This window comes from Pyrus communis, chromosome 16 (genome assembly GCF_041283825.1).
Source record: "Pyrus communis isolate YQ-2024b chromosome 16, ASM4128382v1, whole genome shotgun sequence".
In the NCBI taxonomy this organism is placed as follows: Eukaryota; Viridiplantae; Streptophyta; class Magnoliopsida; order Rosales; family Rosaceae; genus Pyrus; species Pyrus communis.
In genome coordinates, this window is record NC_142580.1 from 8049111 (window position 1) to 8064650 (window position 15540).

Below are 15540 nucleotides of genomic sequence, written 5' to 3' on the forward strand. Positions count from 1 at the left end.
CACTATACTCATATAAGGTCAAGGCATGTACCTGTAAAAAATCATCAAAATCGGAGTTGAAATAACTGTTAAATCGTGACTTTTCATTTATAACCGTCGAAAAGTTTTGTCCCATTCCTTGGTCTCTGAATGTTTGTTTTTTTCGATTTCTGGCATATATGATCTCGAAATATATACAAACAAGTTTGATGGTTGGATCGTTGAAACTAGTTTCATAGAATGCGTATCCCATCAAAACAATAGATTCACTAACAATTAAGAGTTTATTTATACTTTCATTAAATATCTAGTGTAAATATTTTAAATTGAAGATCAAATTCAGTCATTATATTCATATAGGGTCAAGGAGTGTAGCTGTAAAAAAAATCATCAAAATCGGAGTTAAAATAACCGTTAAATCATGATTTTTCATTTATAACCGTCGAAAAGTTTTGTCCTGTTACCAAATTTCTGAATGTTTATTTTATGTGATTTTTTGCATATGCGATCTCGAAGTATATACAAACAAGTTTGATGGTTGGATCTTTGAAACTAGTTTTATAGAATGCGTATCCCATCAAAACAATAGATTCACTAACACTTTGAGTTTATTTATACTTTCATTAAGTATAACATAAGATTTTGTGGTATCCACTAGTGTAAATATTTTAAATTGAAGATCAAATTCATTCATTATATTCCTATAGGGTCAAGGAGTGTAGCTGTAAAAAATCATAAAAATCAGAGTTAAAATAGCTGTTAAATTGTGATTTTTCATTTATAACCGTCGAAAAGTTTTGTTTCGTTACTTGGCCTCTGAATGTTTGTTTTTTGCGTTTTTCGGTGTATGCGATCTCGAAGTATATACAAACAAGTTTGACGGTTAGATCGTTGAAACTAGTTTCGTAGGATGTGTATCCCATCAAAACAATAGATTCACTAACACTTAAGAGTTTATTTATACTTTCATTAAGTATAACATAAGATGTTGTGGTATCCACTTGTATAAATATGTTAAATTGAAGATCGAATTCATTCATTGTATTCATATAGGGTCAAGGAGTGTAGCTGTAAAAAAAAAAATCAAAATCAAAATCGGAGTTAAAATAACCGTTAAATCGTGATTTTTATTATAACCATCGAAAAGTTTTGTTCCGTTACTTGATCTCTGAATGTTTTTTTTTTTTTTTTTTATTGAGATTTTTGGCGTATACAATCTCAAAGTATATACAAACATTGACGGTTGGATCATTGAATGGTGTGTGTGTATTTATTTATTAAGTCGCTTTCAATTTATTTATTTTGTACGTACAACACTTAAGAAATTGAATGGTATATATATTTATTAGTAGCTTTAAAATTATTATTGTAGTTTGGATCGGATTTTTGTTAGAAAAATATATTATTGTGGGTTTTATGTAAAAAAAGTTGAATTTGAAGGGAGCAAAGTCACATTTTCAGTAAACTTTATAATAATTTAAAAAAAAAATATGTATATACACACACACACATATATATACATATAACTTGTGCGACGCCACAATGGAGTCGTTGTGCAAAAACCAATAGCGCGACGTAATAATGCAAACATGCGTCACGCAAACCAATTTATTTATTTTATTTTATTTTATATTATAAATTTTAAGATATAGTTGTTTTCACAAGTTTTCATTATTTTTTAAAAGCTTTGCTCGACGAATATCAATATTTCGTCGCCTCTTATTTACTTTTTATTTATTTATTTTTATATTGTTAAACTAAATTATTCCTTTATTATTTTCTTTGCGCGACGAATACACATTTGGTCACCTAAACCTTATTTATTTTAAATTGTAAAATAAAATAATTTTATTTTTTATTATTCATAACAATTATTTTTATAAATATTTCGTCGTGCAAAATCCTTAAATTTGGATAGGAGCCAAAAATGGGACACGCGAGTTTTTGTTTTATTTTTTTATTTTTTTATTTTTTTTTAAGACTTTGCATGATCAACACTTCGTCGTGCAAAACTCTAAAAATTTTGGCGGGCACCAAAAATGGGATGCGGAAAATTTTTGAATTAATTTTTTTTTTTTTTAAGACTTGTAGTATCCCACATCAATGGGGTGAGGATTGGTCCCTGGCCTCATTTATACATGCCCCTCTCTTCCTAGGATGAAGCATTTTGGGTAGTGAGGTTCTCTTGCCCAGGAACAAATCTGTGAGGGTATGGCCTAAAGCGGACAATATCGTGCTACGGCGGAGTCGAATGTGACAATTTAGTATTAGAGCCAGACTCACCGTCCGTTCGGATGTGTCGACAAGGACGTCGGTTTCCCTAAATGGGGTGGATTGTAGTATCCCACATCAGCGGGGTGAGGGTTAGTCCCTAGCCTTATATGTACATGCCCCTCTCTTCCTAGCATGATGCATTTTGGGTAGTGAGGTTTTCTTGCCCAGGAACAAATCCATGAGGGCGTGGCCCATAGCGGACAATATCGTGCTACGTCGGAGTCGGGATGTGACATTAAGCGACCAATATTTCGCCGTGCAAAATCCTTAAATTTGGACGGGAGCCAAAAATGGGATGTGGGACTTTTTTTTTTTTTTTTTTTTTTTTTTTAAGATTTTGCGCGACCAATTTTTTGTCACGCAAAACTTTGCGCAACCAACACTTCGTTGCGCAAAACTCTAAAAATTTGGACGGGCACCAAAAATGGGACGAGGGAAATTAAAAATTAAAAGAAAATTCAGACTTTGCGCGACCAATATTTCGTCGCGCAAAGTGATACGGTTTTTAAAATCAAAATAACTCCTCCACCATTTTCTCAATGTCTTTCTCTACTCTTACCTCTCCTCTCTCTTTCCCTCTCCCCAAATCCGACCTTCTCTCTCACACTCACTCCTCTTACTTAATCTCTCATCTCTCTCTTCACTATCTCTCACTTTCACTCATTCTTTCATCTCTTTCTCACTATCTCCTCTAATTCTCTCACATTCACTCCTCCCTCTCATTCTCACTCACTCTCAATCTTGCCAAAAGGTATATTCTCCCCAAAAAAAAAAATTTCATTAATATGTGTTTTTGGGGTTAGTTTTGATTTTGTGCAGGGTTTGGGGTCGAGTTTAGGGTGAGGAGTGAAGTTTGGGATCGGATTTGGGGTATACCAATTTTAGGGAGATTATGCCAAGTTAATTTTTTTGTTATTTGACCATATTTGTTTTTATGTAGGGAATCGTCGAGGCTTTGATGACTAAAGTTGAGGATTAGGACGCTATCGAAACATATCCTCTACCACTACCACCACAATAGACTTGTATTAGGATTTTATTATTGTAATTTGTTAATTTATGTGTACATTTTGAATATATATATATATATATATATATATATATTTGATCACTATTTTTCATATGTAATTTTATTTTGAATATGTCAATTTAAATTAAAGTAATTAAAAAATAAAATCATACAATTAAATTAAATTAAAAAAGTAAAAATTTGAACAAATTAATATAAGAGAAATAATCAAACAAAAGGTCAAAAACCTCACGACAAAATATTTTGTTGCGCAAAATATTAAATTTATTTATTTTAATTAAAAAAATTTAAAAACAAAAATTTTAAAATTTGAAATATTTCGTTGCCCAAAGCTACTTTGCGTGACAAAGATTAATTTTTGTCGTTCAAACCCAATCTTCACAAGCTTTGAGCGACTAAACTTTCGTCGTGTAAGGTTTTGTGCAGCGAAATTGTACTTTGCGCAACAAACTTATTTCGTCGCGCAAAGTGTTTTCTGTAGTAGTGTGGTCAGACTTGCTCCTAAAGCGAGTGTGGCAGCACTGACGGAGCCAAGTACAAGGCTAAGTCTAGAAACATAGTATAAATTTCTTACTTCAAATTATTACTTTCAGGTTTACTATTATATAACTTTATGTAAGCAACAAAAGATTAAAAAATTGATTCGTATAATAATTTTAGCTTAGCCCCCTCACCGAATAATTCCTTACTACGCCATTATGTGGCAGGACTTGCTAGTTGTCAGCCATGCCTACAGTTTCTTGAGGAAAAACTTTCGGCAAGGGGAGTAAATCATGAGAATCCCACGGACTCGGCTTCTCAGGGTTGGAATGACCTATGAGATATGAGATCACAGTGTTTGTGAATCTGTGATCTAAAATGAGCCAAAACTGGTGTGAGGAAACTAATGACTGTGTGATAGATATTGCCTAATGTGTTCTCAATATGTTAATTTGTGTGGCTCCGACACTAATTTACAAGCAATGTATGTTCATGCATGCCATTGGATTAGCCATAAAATTGCATTTGTGAGCAATTTGGTTTATATATACACTTGGGCTAAGCCGAAGGCTTCAAAAATCCATTCTTTGCCTTTGGCTTAGCCCAAGTGGTAAGGATGAATACTAGTTTCATGGCATGCAATTCTGGACTTATTGAACGAATAAATGAATGATGATTGTATCCCTTAACATTTTTCTTGCTAGAGAGATCAAAAACATTTTAATTTGCATGCAGTCCGTTCTGCATTGAGCGGAATCCAATCAGTAATTTGTGTGCTACCACTTTTGTGCACAAAACATTTTACTTTGCGTGCAGTCCTTTGTGCAAGCAGCCATGGAGCACCGGATAGCACATCTGCTGGCAGAGGCAGAGGTGGTAGCAGAAGAGAACTCATCGATGTTCAAGAAGATAGTTGTCAACTATGCCTACAGTTTCTTGCGAAAAAACTTTGGGCAAGGAGAGATGAGGTGATGGCAATCCCACGGGCTTCTTAAAGGTTGGGATGACCTTTGAGATATGAAGATTTCTCAGAGATTAGGTTTGTAATATATGTGGAGGATGTTTGATTTGAACTGGAACATTTTAACGATATGAAGTTTTAGGCATGTTCATCCACATTTTAACGAGTCGGATCGTGGGCAGGTTCAGTTATTGAGTTTGAGATTTGAGCTCTAGATGCAGCCGTACATGTCACGTTAGGTGACTCCGGCTGCCAGATTACATGTTACATGATTTATACCTGAGCACTTGCATTTCATTATGAGGTTTCGACATGGCATATTCTTGAGCATGATTGACATATATATATACTTTACGTATATATGTTTATTTCTGGGAAGTATACAGGTTTTACGGCGAGGGGTTAGAAAGTATTTTTATAAATGGTTTTCGAAAGCTTTGTTTTTGCCCACTCACACGTTTGTTTTGCGCCCCTCCAGGTTCTAGTTGAGTAGCAGGTTCGGTGGTTTCCCAGAGGGCTTCCCGGCATTTCTGAAAGACACTCATCAGTGTAGGGTCACCTTCGGGTGTACTATTGTCGAAACATTTCTTTTGGACTGCTGTAGACTTATTGCTCTGAACTTAGCGTCTCACTTACGCTAGCACTTGTTCTTAGTCCTTGTATGCTAGTTTTTAAATTTTTCGCATTTTTTTTATTACTATTCTATTTAGCTTCCGCACGTGCACATGGTTACGTCACCTCTGTGTGACGGCCAGCACGCCCTGATCTCGGTCGGGCTGTGTCAGGCTCCCTGGCCGTGCACTGCCGCACGCACAGCCGCCAGTGGCGGCCAACCGCCCCGACTTACCGGAAAATTCAACTATTTCTAAAAATTCCCAAATTTTACAAAAATGAAGATCTCAAAGAATATAGCAAACTTTATACCTGTGGTCAAGTCCAATTTGGCCTGGAAAGGCTCCAATTTGCCCCGAACCCACCGGAAACCCTATAAATGGGCGGTCTCGATTCGTCACCTCCGATACTCCGCCGCCCCTAAAATTGTTTGGGCTTTATTCCAGACCTCAATAGGATTCTATTGGTGATAGTAATTTGATGGAATTGTTTCAGAATTGGGGAATCGAAGACACGGACCCATCGTACCCACCAATGCGGGTTACACTAAATCAAATCCAATTCCCCAATATTTTAAGTTGAAATTGGAAGAAGGGGAGTCACTGAGTCGAATGAAGAAGGTGGCGATGTCCAACTCGCCAGAAAAACGCCGGAATTGGCGTCGGAGCTTGGTATCTCGGACCGGGTCACGCAGGTTAAAGAGGATACCTCATTTCCTTCTCTCCGTCTCTCTCTCCTCCTTTCCCTCCTTTCCTTCTTTTCTGATTGGGCCGTGCCCAATTCCTTCTCTCACAGCCCGCCACATGGCTCCATTCCTCTCTGCTCCAGAAGATCTAGAGCCCTCCAGAAATTGGCCAAATGACCATTGCACCCTTTTCTTTGCTCATTTATCTCTTCTTCGTTATAACTCCGTTTCACGAGCAGTTTGCACGCATGTGTTCGTGAGGTCGAGCTCTATTTAAAAATATAAATTGTGACCTAAAAAGGTCGACGGATTTTAAATAATTAATTTCCAACTTCAAACTTCGTAACTAGTTTAATTTAAAACTAGATTCAAATAAATTAATATACTTTTCAAAAAATAACATAAAATCTCGATAACACATTACGTAACTTATAATAATTTTCAGAAACAAAACTTTAAAATTTCCCAATTCTATTTCCATAATCATAAATCAATTTATTTTCAATTTTCTCCACATATTCATAATTATGAATATCTATTTCATATATTTAAATTTTTCAGGGTATTACAAGACATGCAATGGAACCTAAAACTGGCACTGAATTTCCAATGATTTTGGACGATGTTTTGAAAGGAGAAAGCAAGTTGGTGCTTGTACTTTTGTTCTTCTTCAGTGCAAGGCAGCCATGTTTATGTTCAAATCTTCACAGTTACATTACTATGATTTAATATCAACACTCTTTTGAAGAATCATTAGAAACATACTAGTTTTTAATTTTTGAAAAATAGTTAAATTGATGGACATTTTAGGAATATGGTGGGTGAGAAAAGAGTGTTTTATTTTTTTTAACTTTTTATGAGGGGTGAGATTATAAGATGGGGTGGATAAATAAGGTTGTGGGGTGGGTCTAGCAGCTCTCTATTTTTATACCCAACAAAATACATTCATTGTTTTTTTTTTTTTTTTTTTTTATACTATTAGATGTGGCTATTTAATGACGAAATTAGTATTACTAAATTATTGTGCGTCAATTGAATGAATATAATTTTTTATTTTTGACGAAGATGAATATAACCATTAATTGATGAGAAATTCGTTACCCGGTAGCGGTGAGTATGGTTATGGATAATCCCCGATGATTAATTTACAGTTATGGATATAGTTAATTCTCGTAGTTATGAGAATGAATATAGCATTTTCGTCCCCAAATCGAACCGTTGCCATCCTTAGTCTGAATTAAATAAATCTTCCAAATAGAGCCCAAAAGTCAGAAGGCTCCTTAACCCTAACAAGCTAATCTGGGGACTACACTATTTCCCTCTATGAACATGCATAAAACTTTCGACAAAAACATTCTCTATCACTATTAACTAGAGTAACCTTAAAAAATGGCTTGTAATAAGAGTCATCTACGGCACCCGCGTAAATTGCTCGATCTCTAGCAGCAAAAGCTTCCGCATTTTCAGCGGAACACACAAAGCGACCATTATACGTCAAACATGCAGCCGCTACCCTTGTACACACTCTCCTAACTAGATTCCTGAGGGCCTCAATGGTTAAACTTTGAGAGATAAAAGTTCATTATGTTTGTACCTTACTTCATTAATTCCCTAACTACCAAGCCAAGGTCAACTTTATACCTAAGGGTTCGTGTTGAGACACCACTACCAAAGCATAAGAGTTTCTCTCCAACCAGGAGGCCAACCACAATGTTACACGTGTCAACATCAGAATAAAACTCCCAAGAGTCCCACATCAACAACGGACGAAAGCATGAGACTCTCCTCAACTATAAAAGGAGACCATTTTCTTACAACTAATTCCTAACGCTATTATTCTACTTAACCCATTATTAGAACACACTAATGATAATTATGCTTCAATCTTTGTATTATGTAAACTCTACATTATTAATGAGAACTCCTCTACCCTCGTGGACATAGCCCAACTGAAGGTGAACCACGTACATCTTGTGTTTGCTTCTCTATATCTATCTCTTTATATATTACCTACACTAGGTGACCGAAACAACCTTGCAAAGGTCACACCTCGACACTTTACGTTGTTCTAAAGTCAGTTTGATTTTGTGCATCACCAATCTACATATTACACAAAGTTTCACAGGAGAATGTTTACACATGTCTAATTTCTGGGAGAAAAATTAGTTTCAGTTCTTTCCAACTTAAAAAGGAAAAACAACTCACATAAATGTCTATGAATCTTGAACCCTCGCATGAACCAAATCCACCACCGGACCTCTAACCACAATCTACAGGCTTTTCCGTTATTTGATAAAGAATAATGTATAGAGTAGATGCGGACCTTAGTTTCGCTGAAAACGTTATAGCACTACACTTGACCCAAAGTATCCATAAAGGCAGTTTGATTCTATGCAAGTTCCTCTTCCTACTTATCTGAATCAGAGCTCTTATTCCTACCATGGAGAACTGGATTGTGATAGCGTCCTTCCAACATGGGAGTTCAGCACTATGTCGGTAACCAATTACGATCCTCCAGGTTAGCAGCTGTTACCTTGGCTGTAAGAGTAGAACATCAATTTCTAACCAATAATTTAGCTCTTCAGATTAATACTCCCTTCAATTTTCTGTCTGTCTGTTGAACCATGTTCCATTCCAAACTCCGCAGCCAACATTTGTATATCAGGTGAGCTCCCCCAGTTGGCATTGTGATCCCATTTTGTACGTCTTGGCTGGGTCTCACACCGCTGCAATCCACCAACACTATCAATCTGAGTTTGTATATCCTCCAGATCTTCAGCAGCAACAGCTTTTCGTTTTCCCATTTCTATGTCAGAACTTGCTTTGGGCATCTCTGGGCTCATGGGATGGCCTGATGGCATTGAAGTGGTGTAGACAGAAGAAGTATCGCCCTTGACCACTTCCCTGAAGTTATGTTTAGATCTCGGAATTTCAGAGAAGAAGACTTCCGTAATATTGCTAAAACACCCACGATTGTAAGGGTTCATCTTCAGATTGTACCGATACCGAAAGTTTTCATATGTTGTCTGCACACAAGTGGAAATTACCTCTAAGAGAGATAGAGAGAGAGGGAACACCAAGCAGCAACAAAGGTAAAGAGCAACGAACCTGATTAGTGAGGATTAAATAGATATGGAATCCTGTGAGACCTCCAACAAACCAAGCAGCTCCAAATGTATAGAGAATTAGAACTCCTGAAACAGGTGACTTTGAAAAAGCTCTCCAGAGACTGCAATGGTAATAATCCATTATCTGCATGATGTTTACCCAGCAGAACGCAAAGACATAGAGACACAGAACGGTCGTGGAGCACACAAACATGAAAAAGAATCTGTAATTCCTCTGTAAAAAAAAAAAATAACTTTAACAGTGTAAGGACTATGAAAAGATAACAACGTATCCAACAAACACTTGAGCTAAAGATGAATCGAGTGTTGGAAACTCACAACCCTAGATGCATGAACCGTGCAAGTAGTGAGTGAAAGACATTCAACTTGACAAGTCACAACTAAGAGATTGGTTTGATTCTGCTAAAAGGTTGTACCTTATATCATATTACGGAAGATAAAATTAAAATTCGAAAATTGAATAACTCTGTAAATTCCAGCTAAAATGCTAGTTCAATCAAAATGAAGCATACTTTGCCAATGCATTGCCCCACCCATGGGCAATGGTGATCAAAACGATCAACGCAGTTGTTGCATATAGAGCAGTGAGAGCATCGGGGTGGGCGATATAGCATGCATGTTTGACAATATTTGGTTTTAACTATCACGCCGTTAATGATAACTTCTTTTGTGGGTGGTATGCCTGGAGGCCCATTCTGACTTCCTGGCCAATCAGAAGAGATACTAGAGACATAGCCGTCATCTTCTGGTTCTGGAGGATGCAAGCTGCGAGGAATAATGCCAGGATCTCTTGCAGATGTGATCAAGAGAAGAATCACAACCTGCACTAGTTGATAGGCCAAAAATCTTCAGTTATAAATACATCCAAAAGTAACCTTCAGTTATAAATACCTACAAAAGTTCACCACTGCAAACAACGTAAATTCTCTTCAAAGAAAAGTCGAGCAAATAAACTTATTTCACAGCACCAATTTGATCAAAATCATACACTAACAGATAGGACCGACTCGTTTAACGGGTTCTAACAATTGGTGAGTAAGACCAGGCAGGTCTTGTTGCCCTCCGCACTCTTCATGGATGAGTGGCAAAAATGAAAACTTGACCAACATCAACCCAACGTGCAAAACATATTATGATTTCAGAACATCTCTACAAACCAATGAAACTACCGATTGTCTTTGCCTTAAAGCGGAAATAAATCTTTAAGTGCACTTGTGCTCCATCTGAGTTTCAAGAATTATATTATCATATTCTGGTGTCCGAAAAACAACAATATGATAGTTAACTCAAATAAACCTTGGTAATAAAATTGCAAAGTATATGGCTGGAAATTTCTCCTCTTTTCTCTCAATTTTCCTCCTACCGTGACATCTTTGATAGTTGTAATAATTGAAAAACAAGTTGTCTAAGATGAAGAACTCACATATACTGCTAATACTGGACATAAAGCCACAATAAGAATGCCAATGTAGAGCGGGAGTTGATGAATTAGTCCTTGCGAAAGAAAGGCGCAAAACAGGATCACCGGAACCACAATTAGGGACACAGTAAGGAATAATGACCTCGAATCTGGACCCAATATAATTCTTCCATTAAAGCAAAATTTCTGCAAGAAATCAGACGGAATCAGTTCATTGTAAGGCCATGAGGGCTTCAATCCAAAGACAGCTGAATCTACGAAATGCGAGGATTACGAAAGTAAACTGATAGATATATGGATTTGTATTCATCTTCTGTTGTTTTTACATGCAATGTGATTAATATTAGATGTCTTCACAGATTAATCACCTACATTGTTTCCTTTCCAAACTTGATAAAGCAGCAGGGACGGGCCAGGGGCGTCAATAATCCGACGGTCGGAGTCAGAATGCTGAGGCAGAGCATTTGCGTGCATTCTTTCCTGCTGCGTTCTGACCATGTCGTTATTTCTCATGGCCCCTCCCTCCCTACAATCCCTCCACCTCAATGCATCGGATTCTGACCCACCAGCCACCGTACGATCCGCCGCTCAAACAAGCACCCCAACCCTCAACGCCCCAGTTCGGAAAACACAATGCCCGTCGCATCCAACTAGAATCAAACACACCCAGATTAACAAAATAAAAAATGCTCAAAAATTCCCGAACCGATATTCATTTTTCAGAAAAAATGAAACCTTTGACGCACCTTTTTGCCGGTTTGAATTTTTCTTTTCTGGGTTTTCGACGGGGAGGAGAAGAGAACCGAATCCGAAGTCGCCCGAAAAGTGGGGAACGGAGAAGGGTTTGGGTTTAAAAATTCAACATTGTCAGGGGATTTTCTGTTCAATGCATTTGAAACGCCATGAAAGCGATCAGCTTGGCTAGAAATCGGAAAGTGGGTGTGGATCGGGGACGAGGCTCGAGTCGGAACCGGTTGCCACCAAACCCAAAGAGGTGTACGAAGAGGTTGGGTAGTGATTAAAAGTCCGTCCGAGAGGGAAATGATCTCTGCTCCCGTGGCGATTTCCCTCCCGACGTCTCCGATCGCCGATTTTTCCGAATATTTTTTCTTTTTGCCCTCTTTTTGTATATTGAATTTTGTTGTTGTTTTTTTTTTTTTTTTTGTCGGGAAAAAATATGAGCTTAGACAGAGGACAGGAGGATGACAGGTATGAGTGAGGAGAAGGGATAGAAGGCAACGTGGTATTCGCCGGAGCTTTCTCGTACTGTAGGACGTGGCGGACTCTCTCTGCTCATACGAGGAATGGAGCTTTGTTTTCCCGTTTGCCACGAGGCACCAACTATAACTGACACGGAATATCACATTTGATTTGTGTTCCCAAAAGTAAAAGGAAACGAATCATCACTTTGGCCAGTGTTGGTACGCTTTTGAAGATTATGTTTGTAAAAGTTTAGTTAAATTAGAGATAGTTTATCATTCATATGTATCAAATAAATATACGATAAATCTTAATTTTTGTTGAAATTGTCAATTATCCACTACTTACAGCTTATTAAACAATTTTCATTTATTTGATTTTTAGTAAATATGATTCTTAAGTTAGTACGTAAAAAATGAAGAAAATTTGATTATGGTAGTCCTTAAATGTTTGATGAATGCCCTTTTTAATTGGGCCTTCGGCTAGGCTCCCCAAGCATCGTAATCTTGGACGCTCGTTTTCCCTTTAGTTTTGCTTTGTCTTTTGCCTTTAACTTTTTCTTTAATTGTGTGATTTGATTTGACTTTATTAAAATAAGCATAAGACACATCATAAGGATGCCCTATGCATCGATTTTGAGCCTACAAATTTCAGCGGCAAGTCGGCAGCAAATCACATTCCTAAAGTTGTCAATGTTTTTCTGGTGAGGCAACTTTTTTCTTTTCTTTATTTTTGGAGTTGATTATATGTACATGTCATTGCGTTATGCATATTTTATGAAAATTTTAACAATTGTAAGGATTTATTAGTTTTTATTTGCATTTTTTAGATTACTCAGTTGTATGTATCATAGAGAAAAATTATATTTTTAAAACATGCTCCATTTTCTATTTGAAAAAAAAAAAAATTGGTTGGAAGGCATGAAGACTAACTCAATAATGTTTATTTCTTTATCAATTTGTTTATGTGTTTGTTGTGAAACAAATCAAAATTATTTCTTTCTACAAAGTTATTCAATCCAAATGGACCTTGAATATATTGCGTATGCATGTTCATGCATGTATGAGCAGTCAAGATGAATTTGACCATAAGATAGTAGCCTCTATTAATGTACGGGAAGAGTGATGATTGATAAATTGATTTCAAACTTTGACCAGTATTCGGTTAAGAGAGTATGTATAGAGAGTTGAACAAAAGTAAATTTGACCACTCATGTATTGTTTTAGGAGAAGAGATCTTCTTCAAATCTCTTTTACCAAGGTCCTCGAATCAGGTGATTCGAATCTTTAAAATTTTATCTAACGACTCACCTATTTTAACCTCAAGTTATAATAGGCCTTGGTAGAAAAGATCTGGAGAGGATCTCTTCTCTTGTTCTAGAAGAGAGATTTTCATGTGTCTAGAAAACGAGTCGATGCATCATCTATTATTATATAAGTGAAAGAAGAACTAATGCATCAGTTGAGAAACACTTGAAAATAATTTTTTTTCCACTTATTTGGAATTATTTTTATAGGAAACACTTATAAGTGGTTTCAGTTCACCAAAAACATTTTGAAATATTTTATTTATTTATTACAAATGAAATTATTAGTCTAAACTACACTAAGGCCCTGAGGGGAGGGTTTGAAATTGAGATACAATAAATTGAAAAAGAACGTCCTGATTACCAGACTAATTTATCACATGTAAACATTTTTTAAAAATTACTTGAAAGTGTTTATCCATTACCTAGAAGGAGTTCGAACTTTTTTTGTTAAACGCAGCTAAAAAAACGTTTTATAGTTTTTACATAAACAATCTCAATGAATGTGAGTTGCAATGTATGACTAAGATTAAAAAGTTTTAGATGATTGCAAATTACAATAATGCTTATATGTTATAACAAAATGTATATTTCTTAGTTGGTATTATTAATTTGGTACATGATGTGATGTGAAAGGTCCAAAGGGGAATAACGAAAATGAAACGGGAAGGAAGGGAAAGAGAGTGTCAAAAAGCAATTCCATGACTGCGACTCATTTCCGATTTCCGACGCGGCCCCGAGAATCTAAAAGTCCTTTTGTGCCTCTCACAAAGCAATGGAAACGTTTGAAATTTACTTCCTTCTCACTAGTGGTATCTGTTGCACGAACAAACATGTATGTATGATGTATCTAGCAAGATGGAATTATTCGACCAAAAAAAAACAGCAAGTTGGAATTATATTTTCGATTTCGAAATAAAGTTTCAAAATTTGATAATTTCAAAGTCAAATATTTTTTTTTTTTTTTTAAATTGCAATGGATTGGATTTTTATAATTATGAATTTTCAATCTGATTTTTTCAAAGTGTTCCAAACTCATTTCATTTTTTATTTGAAATATTTTGAATTTTTTTTAGTTATTACTCAAATTATGTATTTTGTAATTAACTTTGAGACCCCTGTTTTATTTTCAGTTTGGGATACCATTTGTTTATTATTTTTATATTAAACATATATTAATACATTAAAATGTATAAGCACACTAATATACAAATATTTAATTGAATTTAGAGGTAAGCCTATACCAAAATGTACAGAAAGAACAATAAAAAATTCGACCATGTTCAAAACGTATGAATTATATGAATTTTTGATATGTATTGAAATTTCTAAGATTACTCAATTCCAAAATTTTCAAATTTGATAATTGTGATCTGATCTGATTCTAGAATTTTGAAACGAAAATTGGAAACGTTATTTCCTGTCTGGTTCATTTGAAAATCACTCCTATATTTATCACACTAATTAAATTTCAATAGATATTTCATATTTGAACAAGTAATGCTACACTTACCACATTTTCTATATCACATTTGTATCATCTCTCTAATAGAGGTAGTGCCCATCATCTTTGTTATCTACTTTATACCCTAGTTGTATGCTTTTTTCAAAATTCTTTGTCAGGTTTGGATTCTAATTCGAAGCATTTGGCTTTGTATTGTACAAGGAATAATCAGACTATGAAGTTTAGTAGAAGGCGGATGGTGAGCAACTGTGAAACATAATAATATGGCCACAGAAGATTTAACTGTTCAGGTTCTCAACCTTCCTCCAAGGGTGACTCTTGCAGAATTGAATACCTTCTTCTCTTACTGTGGAACTGTTCAACAAATCCAGCTCGCGAGGCAAACAACCTCCAAATTATTAACTGCTTGATCATTCTGTTCTTATTTAACTTTTGTTGATCAATTTGTTCTTATTTAACTTTTGTTAATTAATTTAATGTTAATTATTTCATAATTTGCAGGGATAATGACCAATTACCATATGCTTTGGTGACTTTTGTGCAGCCTTATGCTTTTCAAACTGCCCTTCTCCTTGATGTAAGAAGCCAAAAAAATCTGTTTATATTTCAAATCTTAGTATTTAAAGTGCTTCATCTTATTTTGTTTTAATCAATTTATTAGTGTGGCTGAAAGGAAGGGAGTGATCACTTTGCAGGATGCTACCTTTGGAGGCCAACAAATTGGCATATTACCTGCATATGATATTAGAATTCCTATAGTTTCAGATGAAGACACAAAAGATGAAGACACAAACGATGAAGACACAAAAGATAAAGATGAAGACACAAAAGATGATCACACCCGGGTTACTCATAAAGTTGGTACTTTGATGTGTTTTTGTAGCTGTTTTGGTTAGATTTCTTAGGGATTCGAAATGACAGAATGAATAAGGAATGTTGCAGGTATTTGACGGCTACAAGGCTGTGCAATTGCATCATCTATAATTTCATTTATATAGGA

The 15540-nt window shown here is 35.7% G+C and overlaps 1 protein-coding gene and 1 long non-coding RNA gene across 4 annotated transcripts; one reads left to right on the forward strand and one right to left on the reverse strand.

Moving 5' to 3' along the window:
* Window positions 1-8104: 8104 nt before the first annotated feature.
* LOC137731813 (putative protein S-acyltransferase 6) lies at window positions 8105-12015 on the reverse strand. 3 transcript variants are annotated; one of them, XM_088688034.1, is made up of 7 exons: window positions 11316-11900; window positions 10942-11219; window positions 10573-10755; window positions 9662-9970; window positions 9468-9548; window positions 9130-9363; window positions 8105-9047 (listed from the first exon to the last, which is right to left on the reverse strand). In XM_088688034.1, the coding sequence occupies exons 2-7, from the start codon at window positions 11080-11082 to the stop codon at window positions 8595-8597; spliced, it is 1401 nt and encodes a 466-aa protein (XP_088544160.1). In that variant the 5' UTR covers window positions 11083-11219; window positions 11316-11900; the 3' UTR covers window positions 8105-8594. The 3 variants fall into 3 exon arrangements, with proteins under 3 accessions (XP_088544160.1, XP_088544161.1, XP_068327141.1); XM_088688035.1 differs by having other exon boundaries at window positions 9662-9975; XM_068471040.2 differs by lacking the exon at window positions 9468-9548 and having other exon boundaries at window positions 11316-12015.
* Window positions 12016-14857: 2842 nt separating this feature from the next.
* Window positions 14858-15485, forward strand: LOC137731437 (uncharacterized). Its single transcript, XR_011068261.2, has 3 exons — window positions 14858-14919; window positions 15042-15117; window positions 15202-15485. It is a non-coding gene; the product is annotated as an uncharacterized LOC137731437 (long non-coding RNA).
* The last annotated feature ends 55 nt before the right edge of the window (window positions 15486-15540 follow it).